At 38.4% G+C, this 21878-nt stretch overlaps 1 protein-coding gene across 1 annotated transcript in view; it reads left to right on the top strand.

Moving 5' to 3' along the window:
• The window catches only part of TENM3 (teneurin transmembrane protein 3), a 323623-nt gene that overhangs the window by 168378 nt on the left and 133367 nt on the right, over positions 1–21878 (top strand). Inside the window, exons 4-5 of the mRNA XM_009891787.1 lie at positions 14520–14757; positions 19823–19915. Coding sequence (XP_009890089.1) covers positions 14520–14757; positions 19823–19915 — 331 coding nt within the window. The remainder of the gene's footprint in view (positions 1–14519; positions 14758–19822; positions 19916–21878) is intronic.

Here is a 21878-nt window from a genome sequence, read left to right as displayed (position 1 = left end):
GGTCTCTGAGCTTGAATGCAGCATGGGGCCCAGGGGCATAATGAGTGCCTGCCTTTTATATACTTCCCTACCAGTCTGACTGATCCCCCAGGTTATTGACAGAGCTGGTCAAAACCAGGACATGCTCATCTGTGTAGTTTTCTGTTGGCCAAGGTAGACTTTTTGCATGCCAGCAACCACAGCCAGCAGCCAGCTGGGTTCCACAGCAGTTACATCCGTTGTCTTTCATGGGGTGAGGGCTTAAGGTTCTTCTTGTGTCTAGACTGCCAGCGTATGGAGGTCTGGCTGGTAGCTGGGTACGTATTTTGAACATAAATTATTCCTTGACTTTTCAAGAATTCCTGTAGAGGTGGAAAAGGTTCTGAATATAAATTGCCAAATGTGAAAATTCTTCAGATTTTCCCTTTGTCTTTGAAGAAGAGCATCTAATACACGTAGTGTGCCACAGAGAAGTCCATACTTGCAAAAATTCATTAGAAGGTCTTCACCCAAACTTTACTGAGAGGTATAAAATATTTTGGAATCTAGACTTGAAGTTTGTGCTGTTATGGAATAATATCGCGATGCAAGCATCTTCTTTTGTAGCTGTTGCAGCGAACTCTAAAATAGCTCTTAGCCTCTGTTAAGTATCTCATTGGTACTTAGAAATTTGAAAAGTCTTTTTGAGGCTGTCTACAAAGTCAAGTTTTTACTTTTAGAGGTTTTAAAAAATTAAAAAAAGAGCAATTTGATTCAATGATTATTATTAAATGCTAACAACTAAGAGAGGAAAACTTGGAACCCGTAACAGTACCTATTTAAAAACAAATATTCACACATACAGGGCTTTACACTGTTTTTATTGCCAGTTTAGGCTACACAATTAATCAGTGCTTCTGTTATCTCGATAATCTGTCTGCTTGCTGTTGTAAATAACTTACGCTTGCTGGTGGAGTTGCTGACAGCTATTTAGACTTTCAGCTTTCAGAAATGCTACTAATTGTCCATGTTTGCGGCTTCTAAAAGCATTTGCTGCTGAGGTAATTTTGGCAGCTAATGTACCTCAAAGTCTTCACTGTTTGTTTGTATTTATTTTCTTCAGATGTATATTTCCAAAGTGTGAATCTCTTTAATAGATTTAATTCACCTGAGACTGTCAAGCGACCCAGCAGCTTTTGCTGAAAATGTTACCTTGTTTGCATCGTTGGTTTATCGTTGCGGAAAACAGAACGTTCTGCTGTAATGCTGCATGTAACCTGGGAACCTCGCACCTTGGGGAAGGATGCACGCGTGGAATTTTCATGCTGACACCTGCACGGAGGCAGGGAAATGGGGCTGCAGGGAGTTCTGCAGGGAGCAGGTGGGATGGGTTGCACGCGCTTCGCCACCCGCAGGCGCTCTCTGTGAAAAAGTGATGGAAACTTGACCCTTATCAGAAAAAATCTGATATTCTGAATATCCTCTCCCATTCCCCACTTGGGCAGTGGTGTGGAGTCACCCCTCAGCAGAACATAAGGCGTACCCTTCCTCCTCCTCAAACTCATTGGTCTGCGTGCTCCTCATCGTAAATTCAGGCTGAGGGCGGAGGACCTTCACTCGCCTCTGCCATATCTATTCAAATCTCACCCGTAGAACATTTTTCATTTCAAGAGCAGCACAGAGCTGGGGGGCACGTAATTGATTCCCGCAGCCCCTGTGCCTTGGCAGGTATCATTAACCAGCTTTGGTGGCGAGACCGCTGGACGTAGAGAGGTTCTCGCTTGTTTGTGATCACACCATAAGCCACTGGCTCTGCCAGGAATTAAAAAAAAAAAAAAGAGTTTTCCTGACTTACTCTGCTGTGGTTTCACCACGAGACTGTTCTCCCTCCCGAAATGTTTGTTTTTAGCCCCCAGTAGTAGTTATAAAAGCATGTTAAATATCAGACTTCTCGGCCTGAGACCATCTGTTTCCCTCGCAATCACATCCCACCCACGCACACGGGTTGCTTCTCGCCAGCGTCGGGGTTACAGCAGAAGGCAAAAAGAAAGGCATTTTCCCATATGATAGTTTAACCAGAAGATGGACCAGGGAAACGTGTTCAGGCGGAGGAGGCGTGATTATGCTAGAAATAGAGGGGTGTTTCCCTGCGAGTAGAAGGCAGCGGGCTTCCAGGGACTCCAGTCATTCAGATCTCCTCTGGCTCTGTGTCTGCGTAAGACCTTGTCCCCCCTTGGCTGGGGCATAGCTTGCTTTAGAAATCAGCAGTGTTACGTGGTGAGCGAGCTGTCTTTGTCAGGGCTCTCCCAGCATACCAAGAAACGCTTTTGCCAAATTTGTTGCTGGTGAAATGACAGCTGTTAGGTATAAAGGGAGTTTACACACTTTCTGCACATTAAATCATTTGAAACTCAAATTGTGTTTATGCAGAAATTAGATTACTATTAGAAGGTTTCAGATCAATCCTTTATTAAGAACTAAATAATATGCAGAATTTGAAATTCTGCCAGGAGGACACAGAATTGTAGTGAATCATTTTATTTTGCCTTTGCTTACCCCAGAAGAAGCAGCGCCGTCTCTTTTGCTGCTGCAATTGCCTGGGAGGCGGGAGCATCGTGGAATTCAACTTGCATTTGCTAACAGTCTGTGGGAGATGTCATCACTTTTCGCTGCACCGTGGCGGTGATTTACTTTGTGCTTATTTGTGTATTTTTGCCATCCTTTCAAAAACATTTATTTTAGCTCTGCTCTTTGGGGTCTTTATGTGTATACCATCTAGTTGGCTACTTAAATCAAAGGGCGTAGTTGTGAGCTGTGATTTCTTCACCTTCTATCTGTTCTGTCAGTGTCTGTCTTAGAACTACAGCAGCATTGTTAAAAGGAAGAGCTTACTACAACGCGAATCGGCCATGGTTTTTTAAGGAGCTTGGTTCAGGCGAGAAGCTGTAAAGCTTAGCTGGGAACCAGTGTGAAAGATCACCTGCTGTAAACAGCCTTGGACCAGCAACACAATTAGGACGTTAGGAAAACATGCACAGGAAAAGGCAAAGTCTACAGTCCTTTGTGAAAATATAGATGGAATTTAGATGTAAGAAAGACCCGATTTTCACGATTTGCTATGTTTTATACATTTAAAAAAATATGTCTGGAATTTCCGCCCTAACTTTTTGTTTATTATAGGACATAAATGTTTATTATCATTAATTATAATACAGTCTGTTTAAGCTGCTCAGCGTACTGCTGTCCTTCACAGCATTTGCAGAATAAATAGCAAACACATACAAATGTCTAATTAGATCACTCTCCGTGTCCACTTGATACCTCTGAAATTATCATAGATTTACCTCAAAGGGTACGCTAGATATGGGAGAGTTTTGTTGATAAGTTACACGAACTGAGACAGACTGAAAGGCAGTTTTTGTTTCAACAATTCAAAGTTTATGTTGGATTTGAGGGTTAATGACTCTGTCTTCCTTCTGAAAAGGGAAGCAGCTGTACTGGGAACCCTGAACGTCTTTTAAGAAATCTTTTGCAATGGATTTGTTCTTTTGATTGATACCTAACTAGACTTGATTGTCATTAGAATAGAATAATATCTTACTAAAATCAAGAGGGTGTTGGGGTTTTTTTTAAACATAAGGAGGAAGAGCAAAATTCTAATTCACATGTAAGCCTAAAAAGCTTATTTAAAGTCATTAAGAGAACAATAGTTCCTCAGTTTGCTCTTGTGGAGGCCTCCCCCTCTTCTGCGTTTCTTCTCCCTGACACAGTTAGAAGGAAAAAGTATTTAAAAGCTATTTTGGAAGCTTGATTCCCTGTTCTTATCCTGTCTTTCATGATCTGCATATTCCTTATACTTGATAAGAGATAGATCAATTAATTGATCTGGAGACAAAAATTCATCTGGTGACCTACTGCCTTATTTCTCTCTTGCTGTAAGGCCCAAGCTGCGGTCCATAAGAATTTTTACCTGTAACTCTAGAGGCCAGAATGAAACTCATTTTTTAAAAGTCAAGGCTGTAGAGTAAGCATCTCACTTCTGTGTTTTCCATAAAAGTTTGGTTATTACGATTTTCTAATAAAATTGTATATGCTTTCTCATTTTTCTTACCATTTTCCTCTTAGCTGTTCGCTTTTGCGTCTCCTCTGTGTATTACTCATTCAGCCTCTTTTCTGTGCAATTCTACCATTTTTCCCCCATGGTTTTCTTTTCATCTCACTGCCCCTTTTCCTTTTTCATTTCCTCCAAAGCAAAACATGAGTCCCTCTTATCTGAGTCCTTTCAAATCTGATGAAACAAACCCACCTATTTGTGCTTAGAAGGTTTATATTGTGTTTTCCCATTCCTAGCTTATCTTTCACAGATTTTATTAGCGTGGCCTTGTGTTCCCAGACAAGACTGAGCGTGCAGAAATTGGTCAAGAATTTCATCGCTTATCATGAACTAATTTGGGGGCCTTTCAAACTACTTTGGGATTTGTAAATTTACAAAATGTTCAAGAGGCACCATTAACCTTAACAAGTCCATGACAAAAATTCAGTTGACTTAATTAGTGAAGCATTTTCCCCCTGGCTCGTGGAATTGAGGAAATCTAGTGGTTTGTTCCTTCTTCATGAATGTCAGCCATATGTCCGTAAGTGTCATGTTTTGGAAGTAGTAAAAGAGCCTTTAAATGCTATTTTATTTATTGGGAAGAAAGGTGGGGTTTTGCAGCGCTGGTTGTGTCAGTTGTGAGTGTTACACAATCATGACTTGTAAGGATATTTTTTTCAGGTTAAAGGTTTTGAAAGTTTGGGGTTTTTTTTTAACCTGTACAGTAGTAACTGTGCTTCCAAACTAAATAACTTTGGCCAATTGTTTTTCTTGGAAGCGGTAAGAAATAAAACCAGAAGACAAAGAAAAACATACAGTTGTAGCTCACTTTGGAATAATGATCTTGGATAGGAACCAAAATTATCTAACACTTGAAAATGCTAGGAAATCTATTAAGAAGTCATACATCAAACTTTGCAATCCATACCGTGCTCCAGTTACACGTGTGGTATGAAATGAGTACATATATTAACACACTGTCATTTTGCCTGAATTGGGATTATAGAATTTACTCAGCTTACAGCTGAAGCATGGTACCTCTTTTGTTATATCATTTATTTATAAATCACAGTTTTTGCAGTCTAAATTAAGTGGTTTTCTGTGTTTGGTATAAACATAAGGTGCCAGATGAGCAAAGCAGGCAATGAGATACTCCGCATCGATTTAACTGTCTTCTACAGGCAGGTTTTGGCAATGTTCTCAAAGATTTTTTCAATTAATTCCAGTCCCCTGTCAGCATTTTGGAAAGCTGAATTTTTTCTCCCCCTACAAAATCTTTCAGCCGGACTTCACCATTTTTGTTTCATGTTTTGTTTTCTTTCAAAGAAACCTTGAATTCGCTGGTTAAAAAGCTAGCCTTCAATTTGGGAACTCAAAATGTGTTTCTCCGCTGATTTCCTTGAGTTATCAGCAAAGAAGATTATCTGAAGCTAGCAGTAATTACATAGCTTTCTCACTTCTGACTCTAAATAAGGAAGAAGTATGATCTGATTTATGAAGATGTGGAAAAGTCTGTTCTGAATAGAACCAAGTGTGACGTTAAGTGAAGCCTATGGGCTTGGTGATCCCCAGCCCCAGGGAGTATTGCTCGGGGAGACTGCTCTCCCCCGGGGGAAAAAAAACCTGAGTCCCCAGTCCTGCAAAACATCTGAATCCCACTCTGGGGAAGCCAGGCCAGAAGCACACCACTAAAGGTTGCATTATTATATTTTGAATCTCTGCATAGTGTAAGCTGAATGTCATTTCCATGTCTCAAGTGAGCGAGCTTTTGTCGTTTCTCACCGTGTGATAGCATCTTTTCCCGGTTTGATCTTCGGGTAAATTGTTGAAAGTAAGTCAATGACTTTTTACCATCGGAGGGTTCTGTTTGGTTTCACAGACCTCAGGTCCAAAAAAGAGAGTAGAAATAATGTCTGCTAGTATCCCTGCTAACTACTGTGTGGGTTAGCCTGGGGTGGAAGGAGATGGTGTTCACATAATATGACAGCGGGACTGTAGTAAGGACACTGTTCCTTCTAGTTCATTCGGTGTGCATAGTTGCCATCATGTGTTTTATGTTATCTTTTTTTATTTCTTTTTCTTGTAAAGCAAGATCATAAGTATGTTACCCCAGCAGGTTAAATTTCAATTTACTTTAGCAGTGTTTCTGTACTTTTATTTTTTCATCTTTCTTATTAAATCCCTCTGGGGATAGAGGCCACTATTAGGAAGGTTGTTTGCTGAACTAGTTTCACTATAGCTTTTTTTCACTGAAGCTGAAATATTTGTCTCTGTTTCAGCTTTCATAAGGTGATTAAGCCATCCTCAACTCAGTCGAAAACCTGCAAAGTTTCACTTTACTTTGTTACTTAAAATGTCTGCCTTGTGGATGACAGCATCATCATCGGTTTTCCTTGATCCGGGTGAATTTGTTCTCCCAACCGGAGCTCTTTCACCCCATCTGCCTTTGTAACTACCTTCCGTTAGCTGGTCTCTCGTATCATTATATGGTAGTTAAACAGATTTTGCCTGCCATAATATTGACCGTGTGTTACATATGTATTGAAGGGGTTAATGGAGAGGTTGCAGGCTGGAGGTGGATATGTTGGAATGCTTCGAGAATCGATTCCAGCTAATGGAAAAAATGTTTTAGAAGTGAGCTGGTTCAGTTCCCACAGTGAACGACAGAGAGTGGAAACAACATTTAATAAACCTTTCAGAAGTAAATCCTCCGATTTTTCCTTTCACCGCCATCTGTGGAAGAAACGCCTGCTTTCTTCTCAATGGGCAGTGTTTCTTCCCGCTGCGTGTTTGCCTTGCTCTGCTAGGTATCAAGAGAAAGCTCTTTATGTCTTTGGACAAAAAAATATTTGAAAAATATGTTCTCTTTGTATGTCCTCTAAGACTTCAGTTTTATTGACTTTTGTTTAAATGGCAGGTTGACCAAAAATAACCAACCCTAAGATTCCTTCTCAGCTGCCCCTAACTGTCTGGTTTCCAGTAAATTGAAGAAGTTCTAACTATACACATCTTGCTTTACAAAGAAAGATGGATGCTGCAAATGAAAAACTCTGTTATACTTGGATTATGGGAGAATGCTGCATCTTCTAATTTATCTGTGTGTCACCGGCATTTTAAAAATTAAGGCACTTACAAGATTTGGCAAACATATCCTGCTACTTGTGAAAATAATACATTTGTTGTTGTTGTTGTTTGGGTTTTCTTTACTATATGGTTCTCATGCAGAGTTGAGGGGCTTACAGTAATATTTTTGTATTGCTAATTAAGATGATTATATACAAATTTAAATTAAGGAAGAGGTTTTGTTCTATCGATAAACCTCACTGAAATATCCAAGTTTTATTTTGCATTTGAGAATTAGCATGATTTTAAATGCAGGGTATATTTGTTGTGAGCCATGAACAGTCTTTATGAAACCTGAAGAAGATTTGTGAAAACAGCCTGTAATAAAAATCACACATGCTTCATAAAACACTACTTGATAGATATCACTTGCACCATTAAGAACTAAACGACAAAGGATGTAATTTCAGTTCTGGCATGCAATATTAATCGAAAGCCTTTAAAGCATCTTGCTGATGGGAACTATGACAACATGACATTGAAGAATTACGAACTAGAGACATCTATCTTAATCAGATTTTCAAAGTAAATGCCATAAAATAGAAAGTTATTTTATCTATCTTCACAGGGTCACATATCATATAGGGTATATAGCTTTTTAGCTTGTTTATGCTAAAAATCCCAGGGACGAAAAAATCTGCCTTTCAAGTAAGTTTAAAGTTCAGTTCATATACTTGAGAAAGTTTTTTGTGAAAAGATCGTTAGTAACCGATGGTTTCTGTTTGCTGCAGTAAGACTTCTGAAACATTATGGAGAGCTGAATTCTAAAACATAGCTAAGCGTGCACAGATGTTATCAGTATGAAGTTGTTGAGGGGAAATACTTTGCTAAATGGATGTGAAATGGAAAAGCAAAGGTGCAGGTGTACCTTTAACCTGAAGTAACACTCCTGTAGAGAGCACAGCTGAAAGACTTTGGTAAAATTATTTTTTTCTTCAGTTCCTAAAGATGGCATTTTTTTGTGCATGACTCATTTCTTTGTCTTCCAGCATATATTTGACTGGTAAAGAACAGCTTCCATATATTACAGGATATAAGAAATTATTGACATGTGCTTTGTGGTTTAAAATACCAATGTTACGTTTTGGGGACTATCCTGCTGCCCTCCAGGGAGCTTCTGCTGCTTCTCTCCTCTTGTCCTCTGGTGGATCTTGGACAGACACTTACCATGTGTGCACCATGAGACCGTTTGGAGTTCCTCCACAATCAAAGGCGTCTTTCTTCCCTTTCACTGGAGAAGTTTCTATTTCTCTTTAAAAAGTAAAATAACGTTGAGATTTAAAGAAAAGTGTGTAACGTGAATAACAAAATTCAGGTGTTCTTTATCATTTCTTCCAAACTTCAGATGTGTAAGGACAGCAATGCAATCTTTCAGAGCATATCCTGCAGTTAAATTCACCGGTAGTCTCTCACTCCCAGGTAGCTTGACAGGTTGTCAGACCCTACAGGCAGCGTACTGATGAGGAGACAAACATTGGCCCACTTTGATCAAGGTACTTGTATGACTTTTTCCCATTTTATATTATAATAGTATACACACACGCACACAAGATGCATATCTTGATCAAAGTGTCCTTGTCACTTCTCCACATTCTTGTCACCGCGTAGCTGGCACAGAAGCACAGAGTGCTTCAAGAGGAAGTCAGCAGCAGCGGCTGCGGGTTCATTCCTTTTCTGTCGGTACGTCCATTAATTGTAAGGCAAGCAGAAGGGGATAGTGCAGGCAGACAGCAAATCCGAGTGTAAGGGCTCTCCTGTGGCGGTACGCACTGTGTCACCTCATTCCTTGAGTGTACGGGTTGGATCCTTCAAGCAGTTGGCAGGGCAGAGCCAATTTGGCCGAGGATAAGATTAAACAAATAGTTGGGATTAACTACAAAATGAGCAAATACAGAAACTTATCTTGGATTGCCACTACAGCTTGTAGTAAATGATCGGAGAAGAAACTTTGAGTCTTGCACACCTTGGCAGTGTACTCTCTGAAGCAGTGGTTCATTCAAAAGGCAGATCTGCCTGATTACAAATGAACACTTAAATACGTAGTTTTTCTCTAAACCTGTAACCTTCTTTTTGTTTTCATTGATTAAATACGGCTTCTCATGAAAGGTGTTCCTAGACCAGAGACTTCTGGAGTGAATGGTTTTACTTGCCTGCAGAGTGACTGAAGCCCTGGTCACAGTGGTGCAGGTAGCTTGTCTTACCCCCTGGAATAAGCAGGGACTTTAAAAAAAAAAAAAAAAAAAAAAAAAGAGCTCTTTTGGGAGTTCTAGGAATATTAAAGCTATAATACCCACCCTCTTCAATTTGCAGGGATTTCCAAGGTAAATCCCACTTCTGCTTACAGTACTTTTGGAGCTATGTCCATGTGTCAATTAGGTAAAATTTCAAGTCCATCAAAGTGTTGTGTTGAGGAAATCAAGCCAGTTTTTATGGAAATGACTTTTGACTGCTAGCAATCAGGGGCTAGCAGACCAGGGACCAGTGACCTGGAAAGGAAAGGTTATCTTTTTTGGTACGGGTTTTCTAAAACATTCAGCCTACTCCAGCTGCTTAATTCTGGTATATATTGTGGGTATTTGCTTTATCATGGCGGAGACTTCTCTAAAGAGAGAGGAAAAAAGGAGCAACCTGAGTAGAAAGAGTTAAGGCTCTGGCAGACATAGATATTGAATTACATTATGTTCACATTTGAAATGTTTATATCATAATGGAAGTCTTCGCTTTTGTGTTTGTCATGGAAACTCAAAGTTAACGTTAATTATACACTATTAAAAAGCCTAATCCTTATCAAATGGAAATCACCTCTTTCTCCTAGATGAGTAGCTAGCTGACAGGTCTCAGTGATCTGTCTGTTATGGAAAGGCTATCACACAAAATGTGCAACAAATTACTTTTTTTCACGGATACTCAGTCTGCTTTTCTCCTTCTGAATTAACCCCTTTCCCCCAAATGGCAGTAGTTATCGTAAATGTCTCTCTCCTTACTTTTTACTTTCACATATGCGGTTTTCTGTATTCTTTCATACGCTGTTCAAATTCTGTAACAATTAAATGATAAAATTAATTAAATGTAAATTACTTTTTGAAAAAAGAATAGAGAAAAAGGTTTCGTGAAAGGCTACAGAGTGCATATAATTTACCTCTACGATTGAAACGGCTGCTTTGCTTCCCTGTGGTTCCCTAGGGTAAATAACAATTTGAATATGTTTTGAAAAATTCATATAACTGTAGTAAGACAGCTTCCTACCCGATTTCTTGTGACTTTTCCGAGTTCTGTACATATGTTCACACGCATAATTATCTGATGCTGACTTATGCAGCAAATGCCTCAAAAAATGTGGGGCTTTTTCTGTTGCACCTGAACAACTTGAACGCGCAGGCTGGGTGCTGGGCCAATTTACATTTGGTTCTTGCTGCTGAAATCTTCTCTTCGAGATGAATGGGATTGCTCTATAGTCATTAAGGTCTAGGCCGAAGAAGAACGTTTTAATTAAAAATTACCATTTTTAGACATAAACCCACCTGTACCCATACCCGCTTGTTTTTAGTGTAAACCAGACATTCCCATTTAGATTAAATCAATTAGGATAGCATTTAAAATCCAATTTAAAGCAAAGCGACTGTAGCTTTCCGCAATAGTTTTTAAGTACTTCAACACAATTGCGCTTTGTCAGATTTGAATGCTCTTTCGTCTTTCTGATGGTCTATAAGAAGGGAATTTCTATTAAGTGGTTTGTTTTGAGGGCCCTAGCCGAGTCCCAGGACCGCTGATCTTTTCACTCACCAAGGGAGGAACTGTTTTCCAGACCATTTTCCAGCGAGTTGATTGATGGAGGGGAAGGAGGAATTAGAGGGTCTCGGTGCTGGCTGTTGTGGCACATGCAGGAGTATTCTCACCAGGAGTAGTCTGCAGTGTTGCAGAGCTCGTGAAGTATGTATCCATGTCATGAAACTCCCGCCGTCCATCAATTCCTTTATTATGAAAAGGAAAAACCCAGTACTCTTCTGGCCGCCATGCTGATTTCTGGGGAGACCGGTGTGAATCCCTTAACATATATTTATATGAGAATATTTTTGTAGTGTCACAGGGATGTCGAGAGGCTTAGCTACTGCCTAAGACTGCTGGCTTTGTGTGAAAGTCGCAGCAGTACTGAAAGCTGTTCTTTGGCTATTGACTCCTTAAAAGAGGAGTAAGAAAAGAGAATCTGGCTCTGGCGTAAGAGCGGCATTCAAAACATGACGTTGTGATGATTACATCTTCCTCACAAATCAGTGGTGCGAGATTGACATTTCTGTTAGAAGCTGCGTGGCAATCGGCAGAGCTGTGGATTGGGGAAATCTGGCAGGTTGAAGAAAAGATCGAAAGAGCAGTCCTCAGTGATCTCTCATTCAGAACGACAACGCAGGACTGAGGAAATTTAGAGGAATATAGATTTTAGCTCTATTGATTTATGGAAAATCTAATCTTGTTAGGCTCAGTTCTACCTGTAGTTCTTGTGCAATTAGAAGAGGAATAAATCATTCCAGATTTTTCAGGCATTTCTGATTCTGTGGAGGCTGTAGATTCCCTGCCAAGTGAAGTTGCCCTCGGACACTAGAAAATGTCACCTGGCAGCATCCTCTGGAGAGAGACAGTGGGCTTCCAGGACGTGTGATCGTTGCGGAGTTGGCACTTGCTGTGCTCTTCTAGCTCCCTTCTAGGCTGCGCCTTATGGTTACAAGCTCATCCTGCAACTCTTAATTTATTTTAGATGTTACTCTGTAGTTTCACTGTCAGTAGTGTTTATATGTTATATAGCAGAAGGGCTTTGTAGGTTCACGGTAAATTTCTGGGGGAATAATCTAAATCCTGAATAGTGGCCTGAGTAGCTGGCCTGTGGGCTGAGGAATAGTTTCACTCCTCCAGCATATTATTGGTGTGCTTACTAGATCTATGCATCCATTCAGGGAGTGCATAAATATCCTTTACAGAGCCTTTACTATCCCTCTCCCTCGCTGGTAGAGTCTGTGGGAAGGTCTGATGTCTTCTGAGAGCAGCCTGCAGCTCCCCTTACTCACACCCTCCTTTGTGGAAGAAAATAACATTATTTTGTCCTCTGCTTTGTCTCGAGCAGAGGATGGTGCAAGATCTTTAGTACTAAAATTGACAGATTAAAAGATTGTTTTCCAGCTAAGATTTTTAAATGAGAAGAGAAATTAATGGAGAAGAGGGATGTCAGCGTAACATTTCAGCCAATAAGAGCTGCAGAGGAGGACGGTGTTGCAGCAACTGTTCAACAAGGCTGGGCGGGTAGGAGAGTCAAAAAAGGGAATAACAAAGGCAAAAAGTCGTGTCCTCGGGACAATTTTCATTAAGTAATTTATCTGATTAAAAATAAAGTAATAAAAATTATTTCATTTCACTTGTAATTTTTTTCTGTGGTCTGATTAATCATTTATACATGTAGATTTACACATGCACACATGTAAATATTTACAGACACGTGGTGCACATAGATGTGTATTTATATATGCACACACGTATGTATTATAAAATATAGTTGATTCTGCGCCAACTGGTAAATAGCTTGTAACCTAAATCAGATCACATTTTAAGCAGACATGGGAAAAAAGCCTTTGCTGGTGTTAGTGTATTACCTTTCCTTTAGGTGGCTTGTTGAAATGTGGCTCGAAGCCCCTGACAGGGATTGTAATCACACGCAGTGACACCCTTTGTGTCAGTGTTAGTAAAGACAAAGCTGATAAGTTTTGTCCTTCCTGAAAGGCAATTTTTCAATGATGTATTAGGGATTTCTGTGTTGAAAACCTTATTGGCAATGTAAATGCTGCCATTATTTTAATGACACATTCAGCGTTGCTGTTGTTTTTGAGAAAAGTCGTATTGACCACACAAGATAACTGGAAAGGAGAATGGGGTTCTCGGAAAGGAAGTTATTCCAAAGGCTGGATTTTCTGTTTAAGCTTAACGCATCTGTTCCTTAACATTCTCCAATTTTCTTATGTTCACAACATGAGAAATTACTCACTGTTCAGTTATTTTTATAGTAGTCACCTGTAAGTTATTGGAAACATCTGTTTCCAACGTAAATACTTTTTCTGTGTTCTCTGTACCGAGGTATTATTATTGGGTTTGTAACAGTCTGCAGTTATAACCAGTTCCAAACAGGGAATTGATTTATGAAAATCAAACAACTAATTTAAAAACTTAGTGAAAGCATTTACACTGTGAGCAAAGTGCAGGCCCTGTATCTTCTGCTCTGCTTAAAACTTGCATTTATATTATTAAGTATGTTCTACTACATTAGTTTAGGAAATAGATTATGATTTGAATTACATATTGTGAAGTGTTACGTTTTTAAGTGTCATCAGTCATTGCTAAATCATGACAAATGAAGTATCTTGAGATTTTTTTAATTTTGTGTTCATTGTGTTGTATGGCAAGGTTTGTCTTCTATCTATGACTTATTTACTACTGATTTTACCGAACAGATTGTTAAAACCTAACATTGATGGAGGTATTTGATTGTGGGTTTGGCTGTTTTGAGGTTTTGGTTTAAAACTTTATGGGTGTTATGTGCTTTGGTTAAGTCAAAAAATATTTCCTTTTGTTTTGATGGGCTGACTCTCTGATCACCTGTGCCTGACTCCAAACTGTAGTTATATTGCATAGTGTGAAATTGGAAAATCTGTTCTCTGTGTGTTCTAATGGATGTGACGGTCATTAAGTATATGAGTCTTCTGACGTTGTAATCAGATGTGATTCAGTCTGTTAAATATCCATGAAGCAACATCTGCTTCACAGAGTGACCTTCTGCTAAAGAATACTTAGCATCTATTAGCAGATCATAGTGCAGATCTGCCTTATTTGAAACGCACTAAACTAGTCTACTGCTGTTTAGCAACTAGCTTGTAATAATTTATTGCAGTTAAATAAAGCTTAAAAAACTCCATTAAATAATTATAGGGATTATATGCATTTCGAAAACCTTTGTGTTCTCATGAAATTACCCATTTAATTTCAGGGTTGGTTTGTTAAAAAAAGCTGAAATCTAAAGGCACATTAGGGGATCTGTCAGATGCTATTTTCTGTAGGTGTTAATAAAACCAGATTAAAAAAAAAAATGAAACAAATTAAAACCAAAAGCAATTTTACCATCTGTTGTGTATTAATTAGAACTTTGTGTATCAAGGGTAAACTTGCTCTTAGAGAATGTCACTGAATGTCTGCTAATAGAATAATATGCAAATATATTAGATGATAGGATTATATTGAATTTCTCATTCTGCTTTGGTTGTAGCAAATGCTAACGTGGTGTATAACGAACTTTAATTTTCTTTCTTCTTAGAACAACCTCCAAATAACCAAGGCCAGTCGACCCTGCAGCCTTTGCCACCTTCTCACAAGCAACATTCAGCACAGCATCACCCATCCATCACCTCACTTAACAGAAACTCACTGACAAATAGGAGGAATCAGAGTCCGGCCCCGCCGGCTGCTTTGCCCGCCGAGCTGCAAACCACACCTGAGTCAGTCCAGCTGCAGGACAGCTGGGTCCTTGGCAGTAATGCGCCACTGGAAAGCAGGTAATTACTTAGGTACTACTACAGACTGTGGCACTTCTAAAGAAAACATTTAACTTGATGAAAGATGACCAGTAGCTAATACTTCCCCTCATTCAGCAAACAAAACTGAAAACTTTTCAGTAGTAAAAAAATATCTATCCTCTCTCTAAAGTCCACAGTGACGCTCTTTTCCGTTACGATGCCTATTGCAGAGTAATTGGACTCAGAGAGTATATTCATTTTTCCAGGCAAGCATTTTCCTTCCTGGTCAGAATCTGTGATTTTCGACTGTTTGAAGAAATTTCTTGCCTTGCTTCCCAGATGTGTTATGCGTCAAATGTATCCTGCCGTACAGATGGAATGGCAAGGAACTTTTAGTAATGCTTCTTAACTCTTGCCCTTGGTGCCTTCAAAGAAATACCCATGTGAGGCTAAGTGTTTATTAAACTTGTCTAGGATTTGGAGAGACGAAAGAACTCACTTGGTTCTGGTATAATGAAAAATTTGTCCTTGTTCTTTTTTGTCTTTTAGAATTGGTAACAGGCTCTAGGAAAGAAGCAGCTAATATAAAGGGTGACACTAGCTTCTTTAGATGCAGATGATGTATGATGCAGAATGATCTATAAAAAAAATTTATAGGACTTCCTGGCACAGAGCTGGATTTACCTGCAGTGATTAATTAATACTCATGTAACACTCAATCAGCACTAATTTTTTATTAACGAAAGCCATAATATTCCAATTTAGTCATCAAACTGAGCATTTATAAGTATATTGAAGCTGACAGTAATTCTTGAAAGTGTTTATGAAATCCCTTCAGTTCATTCTTTGAATCCCTTTAAATTATGTTTTGTAGCGAATTAAAGATTTTGAGTAATTTAAAATGTACATGACCTTAAGATTCTCTGTTAGGTAGTTTTGTCCCCCTAGCTGTTTCAGGTGACTTTTCTGTCAGGCCGCTGGGAATGGCAATTCTTTTTCTTAGTTTTCTTGGACCCTCCTGTGTTGCTTATGAGACACAGACACTGTGGAATAGGATTCCACTGAAGGGATTTCGTCTTCATACTCAGACAATTTAGTACATTAAGAAAGAGTTTTCCTATAGAACAAGTAAGTTTGTAGTGGGAATAAGCTGTTTGACGCTTTCCAGACGCTGGTTAATCTTCAGTAGATGGGTAAGGTCTTTGATGTTTGCTTCTATTGCCATATATGTTTTTATTGTGTTTATAAAGCAAAAGACGTAGGACTTGAATGAGAATACCACTTCCAACCTGGAGTAAATAGTTTTTGCTGAGTAAATAGTTTTTGCTGAGCTTTTCATCAGGAATATTTTAAACATTCCTGATGAAAAGCTAACAGTAGTTGAGTGTTCAAGTTTTGAACACTTGTGGGTGAGCTGAAACGTGAAAATTTCACATAAAAACTGACAGAGCCCTACTGTAGTTTCTCTAATAGTCTCACTTGGTTGGAACTCTGGAGGTGAAGAACCCATCTTATTTGTCATTGATTTTTCCCTTTTTGGTTGAGGTTCCCTACTGAGTCTGATTCTTAGGCTCAGTTTCAACTATATTAACAACTTCGTGATAGGTCTCTTCCTTCATCCTTTTCTCAGGCTAAAAGAAAGTTCATTTCATCTTTGGCAATATTTTAGCTTATGCCCATAGTCAGCTATTTTTTTCCCTCTTTTTTTTTTTAATCTGACTTAGATGACGGCCATTTAGAGGTACAGAATGTGAATGTCAGCATATACACATAGCTATCTTTCTATCTCTATAGGCTCATATCAGGGATGGGTGGCATAAAAATGACATACAACTTGCTCTCACGTATAGCTGTATAGCGAATAGGCTGTTTTTGTGTATGTGCATGTAGGTGAGCGGGATGTATTTGCAAAGCCTGAGGGACGTTTTAGTCCCTATCGTTTTGCAGTAGTAATTGAGGTGACTTTGAAATATATATTTTGTAATATTGGATTCAGTTGTATATTTAATAGAATATTCTGCAATCTGGCTCTGTGTACAGTTAATACTTTTGTGTAAAGCATTGCTGTTACAGGTTAAATGGGTGAACTGAGGTGACACGTCAATAACGTCCAACAGAAATTCCCATTTGTGGTTTTTTAACTATAAAAAGACTCTTTGCTTAAGATTTTATGAGAGCCTAAAACTGGAACTTGGATTATATGAGTGCTTCTTTCATCTTTGATGGCAACTTTAAATGACAGTGAGGTTACTGAACAGTGGCAGAAATTGTCTTCACTCTATTGGGGCTAAGTAACGTTCTCGTTTAAAAAAAAAAAAAGGCAAGACAGTAAGAAAATATTTCCTGCAGATTTCCTCTGATTTCCTGCAGACTGCGGGACCTTTTCAATGGACATTTAATGATCTTTACTATTTGACTCTTTTCCAACCTGCTGCGAGTTGGGTTCAGCTGTAGAAGCAATAGATCTGCTGGAAAAGTCAGCACCATAGTACAGTTTTAACTTTTGAAGAAATAAAAGCGCAGGACTATATTGAACAATTTTCCATTTTATTCTTTGAAGTACTGTTTGGACAGCCGAAATCACACAAATGTATGACTACATGTCAGGTGTCTGGATACTATAAACGATGATTAAGTAATCATCAAGTTTTTCATTACCATTGGTCTTTAAGTTCTTATTCACCTACTAGTTTTGGTAATGAGTTCTTGAACACCAGGATCATTAGTTACATTCTCACGGCTTTGCGTTCAAGTAGGATCTAAAGTACTGATATTTAAAAAATAGTAAGTAAATCACTTTTTTAAATGCGTTCTCTGTTACATATTTGAATGTGCAGAATTTTTCTAATGCACAATCAATTACGTACGTTAGAGATGTGCAGAGGAAGTATGTTAGAATTTGTAAATTTGTTTATAAAAGTAAGCTGGTAGCATCTCAGTGCATTTCTCAGGGAATATTTCATTAATTTTAGGCATTGAATGTCTGAGATAAATTTGTCAGCAAGGGGAAATTTACATATTCCAGTCAAGGAATAAATCTCTGAGAATATTGTATAACTTTATCCAGAATCTGTGCTAACGTGTCAGTGAATCAAAGAAGAGCTTTGCTTTTTCTTACTTGATTTGCTGTATAAAATACCTCATTTTTGGAAAGATGGCTGTATTTTGTATGATGAACTGTGAATTTTTTTATAGAAACTAACCAGGAAACTAACATGTTTTTCATAGTCTATACTGATACTGTTTAGTCTTCTCTTACCCCTAACTTACACTTAAAAATAGTGTAGGAACATTACTGTATTCAGTTACTTATATACTAATTTTACGGAGAAGAAAAATGGAACTGGTTAAAGAAGTACTTGATGGCTGGAAAACATTTCAGCATTTTGAAGGATTTAATTAAATTACTAGAATACCTCAGAAGTGGTACAGACAAAACAATTCCTAGAATGTGTTGCTTCAAAACCATTCTGCACGCTTGATCCAAACTTCATTTTAGAATGCACAGGTTTTAGAAACTCCTAAAGTGTGATGAACATACCCATATGTCTTTATTGGGGTGGACTGCCAATGAAGCTAGCGCCTTCAGTATTGATTAAGGTGTGGAAAGGGTGTTGATAGTTTCCAGGGAAGTCTTAAATCAATTTGTGTAGAGGCTGATTGATTGTCTGCAAAAGCACAGTGTTGCTGGAGGTTAAAGTCTGCTCAAAGCAGCTATTTTATGCATTCCACCCACTAAAACAGTGCCTGGTTTAATCAAATTCAAAATTGTTCCATTCTGTAAGTCTTCCAGGTTTTCACACATGGACGTGATTAGACATGTTACTTATATTGAGAAGGCATGGTACAAAAGAAAGGCAGAAACCAAGGATAGAGTTCAAGTCCTGCTCTTCTGAAGACCCCGTGTGTCACTGTGGGCATGCCGCATTGCTGGCCTGCAAGTGGAGGAAACAGAGCTCTGCTTTACTTAGATTGCTGAAAGCATGAATGCATTTTTAAAGATTGCCATGCTGTAATTATGGGGTCAGTATATACACACATTAGACATGTTCGTGAAGTCAAACAAGCGGTAGTCTTTCCAAAGATTAAAGTTCAATAAAAAAGTTCCGTTTTCTTATGACATTCTCCTGCAGTCGGGTGCTCACCAAGCATCTGTGTTTGAATCCCAGCACACCGGGCCCCTACGCTTATGAGCTTCCCTCGGTGTGAATAGTCTTCCTTTAGATTTTTGCTTGATCTCTCTGGCAGCCTTCCCGCTCAGAAATCCCTCGCTGTCACCGTGAACACTTGGAATTTGACCACACTGTGTATTTCGTCCCCTGTCTCTTAGGCAAGCGCTGATAGTCCAGAATTCAGCAGTATTTGCACAGTGTTCCATGAGTTATCATTCCCCTCTTCAAAGATATGCAGTCATTGAAGCAAGCATAGGCCCCAATTTTTTTTTCCGTAAACTAATCTTTTCCTGGTTTAGATAGGACAAAAGAAATATGCAGCTGGAAACAAAATAATAGCGCCTAGCTTTGTTCTTCCCCCTTCATTTTCTCGCCATTCCCTGAGAGAGCCAGTCTGTGGTCCTTCCTTTCCCTCTGCTGCCGCTGTGCAGCGTCATTTGCAGAACGTGAGATCTCCGCTGCCTCTGGTAGCCAGCCCTCTGCGTGTTTTCTGGCTGACTGGCTGTGCCGGATAGCCAGCAAGAGACTGTCTTTTAATAGTCTCGGTTCACTTTTATTAGTTCATCTCTGGTCCAGCCTCATCAAGTAAACAACATCCCCCGCTATGCGCTGTTCGGTCCTTACGCCTGTCTCGCCACGGGCAGCGGCCAGGAATTTTATTCAAGGACTTGCGCGTAATTGAGGGATCGCCGAGGGGTAGTGCCCACCTGACGGTAGCCTTGCGACACCCTGTCTTCACGTTACAACCCAGCCTGTAGTTCAGAGGACCGCATGGAAGGCAGATGAATCCCACTCTCAAAACGCAGTTTTGCACATCTGTGGAAAAAAAGAAAGTTACGCGACAGAATTAGTATATTCTTTTTGGGGGATCATCCCATTCCTTAATTTGAAATTGCCACTCTAATTTCATCTTTTTGTATCTTTGTGTATAGAGAATTAGGAAATCAAGCAGTCCTTGCAAATGGTCATGACAACCTTATAGAGATGGATGTGTTTTCTCCAACATATCACGATAGCAGTTATGGGTATGTGACTCTAAGTGTTTGCATGATGCTAACTGTTGACACAGAAGAAAAAATGTGATTTAAAAAAAACCTTTGGTTACTATAGTCAAAAACATCTGGGACAGACTTTTTCATCTTTATATCTGATTTTTTAAAAATTATACTTTAGATAATCTGTCATACTGACTGATGGTAAATACAAAATGGTAAACTTTGCCAAATCTTGTTTGCTTTTAACTTAAGAAAATAAGAGTGCAATTGAGGTTGTTTTAATTCTCTGTGGCCTGATTCTGCAAGCTGTTGCAAACTATTTGCATGCTTACACATTTGCCAGATCTGATCCTTAGTTTGTAATATATTTACTACTTAGCAAATGTTTGTCTTAGAAATATTATGACATATTAATGTAGCATAAGGAATGACCAATCAAAGAAGTTAAAATTTATCTGTAATATTTTTTACCCACTAGTTTGAAATTGGAGCTGCTGATCAATACGTAACTGGGAATAGAGAATTCCATATAAATGGATTTCAATTCATTTAAATAATATTTCTATTATAGAACGGTTCTGTATCTGCTTAACTTTGTCATTAATATCTGTCTTATATTTGAACTGTATTTTGGCATTCTTATGCCAAATCAGTATACTTGGTTTCTGATCCACACACACAAAAAAAACCCTGACAAAGCAATACCATTCCTAATGAGGTCTAGCCTGTTAATCAGCACAGTATGCTAAATTTTAGAAAAGAATTATTAATTGTAAATTTACATTTTCTTTTTTTATTTTACTATGGTAAAAATCAGAGCTTTTTGTCCAAATTCTGTTTCACTAATTGTAAGTCTTAACACTGTAAAAGGGATAAGGTGCTATTTGATTCAATGAGGAGATCTGCATCTCCCCGTTAATAACTAATTCATCTGTAAAATATATTGACACCGTATATTGATCTACTTCATATTCCAAAAACTCTTAAACTTTCACTTAGCCACAAATTAAAATCAACAGCAGGAAGAGAATGGTATGTTAAATTCAATTAGTTAATCATCATTGGCAAACTCAAAGGTACTGCAGATAATTTACCAGAAGACCCTAATATATTTTCTTTAAACTGAAAATGTAGCATATTGTATTAAAAAAGAACAAACCCAAATATTATTGTTCCCTGTAGACCAATTACTGTACGATACTGATTCACATGCATAATTGCTGAAGTAGAGTTAATAGAACCATGCCTGGTTTATGCTTTATATGTTTGTAATGGGACCACCAAATGCAAGTATTTTGGCAAATGGGCTATGTTATATGAAATTCCTGTTAGTTGATACTAATTCAGGTAACAATACAAGGAAATTTATCTTGTTTGTAATTCCTTCATTTTTAAAATTACGCTAGCAGGGATCGTCTCCTGGTGTGAAAGTTGTCCAGAGATAATAACCCATCAGTTCCAAAGCGTAATAGATTTGAGACTACAACATGCTATCAGCATGAAGATTCAGTTTATCAACCTCACTAACATACTGTGTCACAGCTAGAATCATTATATATTTGTTTCTTTGTTTTCATGTCATGCGTCTGTTGCTTTATGATATACTAGTTCTTAGTTTGTATGGCTTACAGAGAGAATATTAATCTAACGAATTTGACAATTTTAGTGTTAAAAATTATAATAGAAGTAGACATTTTGCATAGAACTTCTAATGATTCATACGGCTAGACTTTAAGAATAATTGTTTATAGCTTTGAGAGATTTGTGCAGTGCATGAATTATCATAAGGCAGCTGGAAATCTCAAAGTATTTTAATGGTATGTATTGTTGGCTTCACTTGGTACCACTGTTCTTTTCTCTAATATGTAAACATCTGTTGGTTTACCTGCTGACAAATCAGCTTAGCTTGAAGTAAAAAGTCTGGTTTGCTTTCACCTAACCTGATAGTCCTCTCTCCAAGTTACCTAGATGTCAAAATCTGAAAAAAGAGTAA

Source organism: Charadrius vociferus, unplaced genomic scaffold (assembly GCF_000708025.1).
Source record: "Charadrius vociferus isolate BGI_N301 unplaced genomic scaffold, ASM70802v2 scaffold478, whole genome shotgun sequence".
Lineage (NCBI taxonomy): Eukaryota > Metazoa > Chordata > Aves > Charadriiformes > Charadriidae > Charadrius > Charadrius vociferus.
Note: the sequence above shows the minus strand (reverse complement) of the source record. Positions and strands in the feature narration are given on the sequence as shown.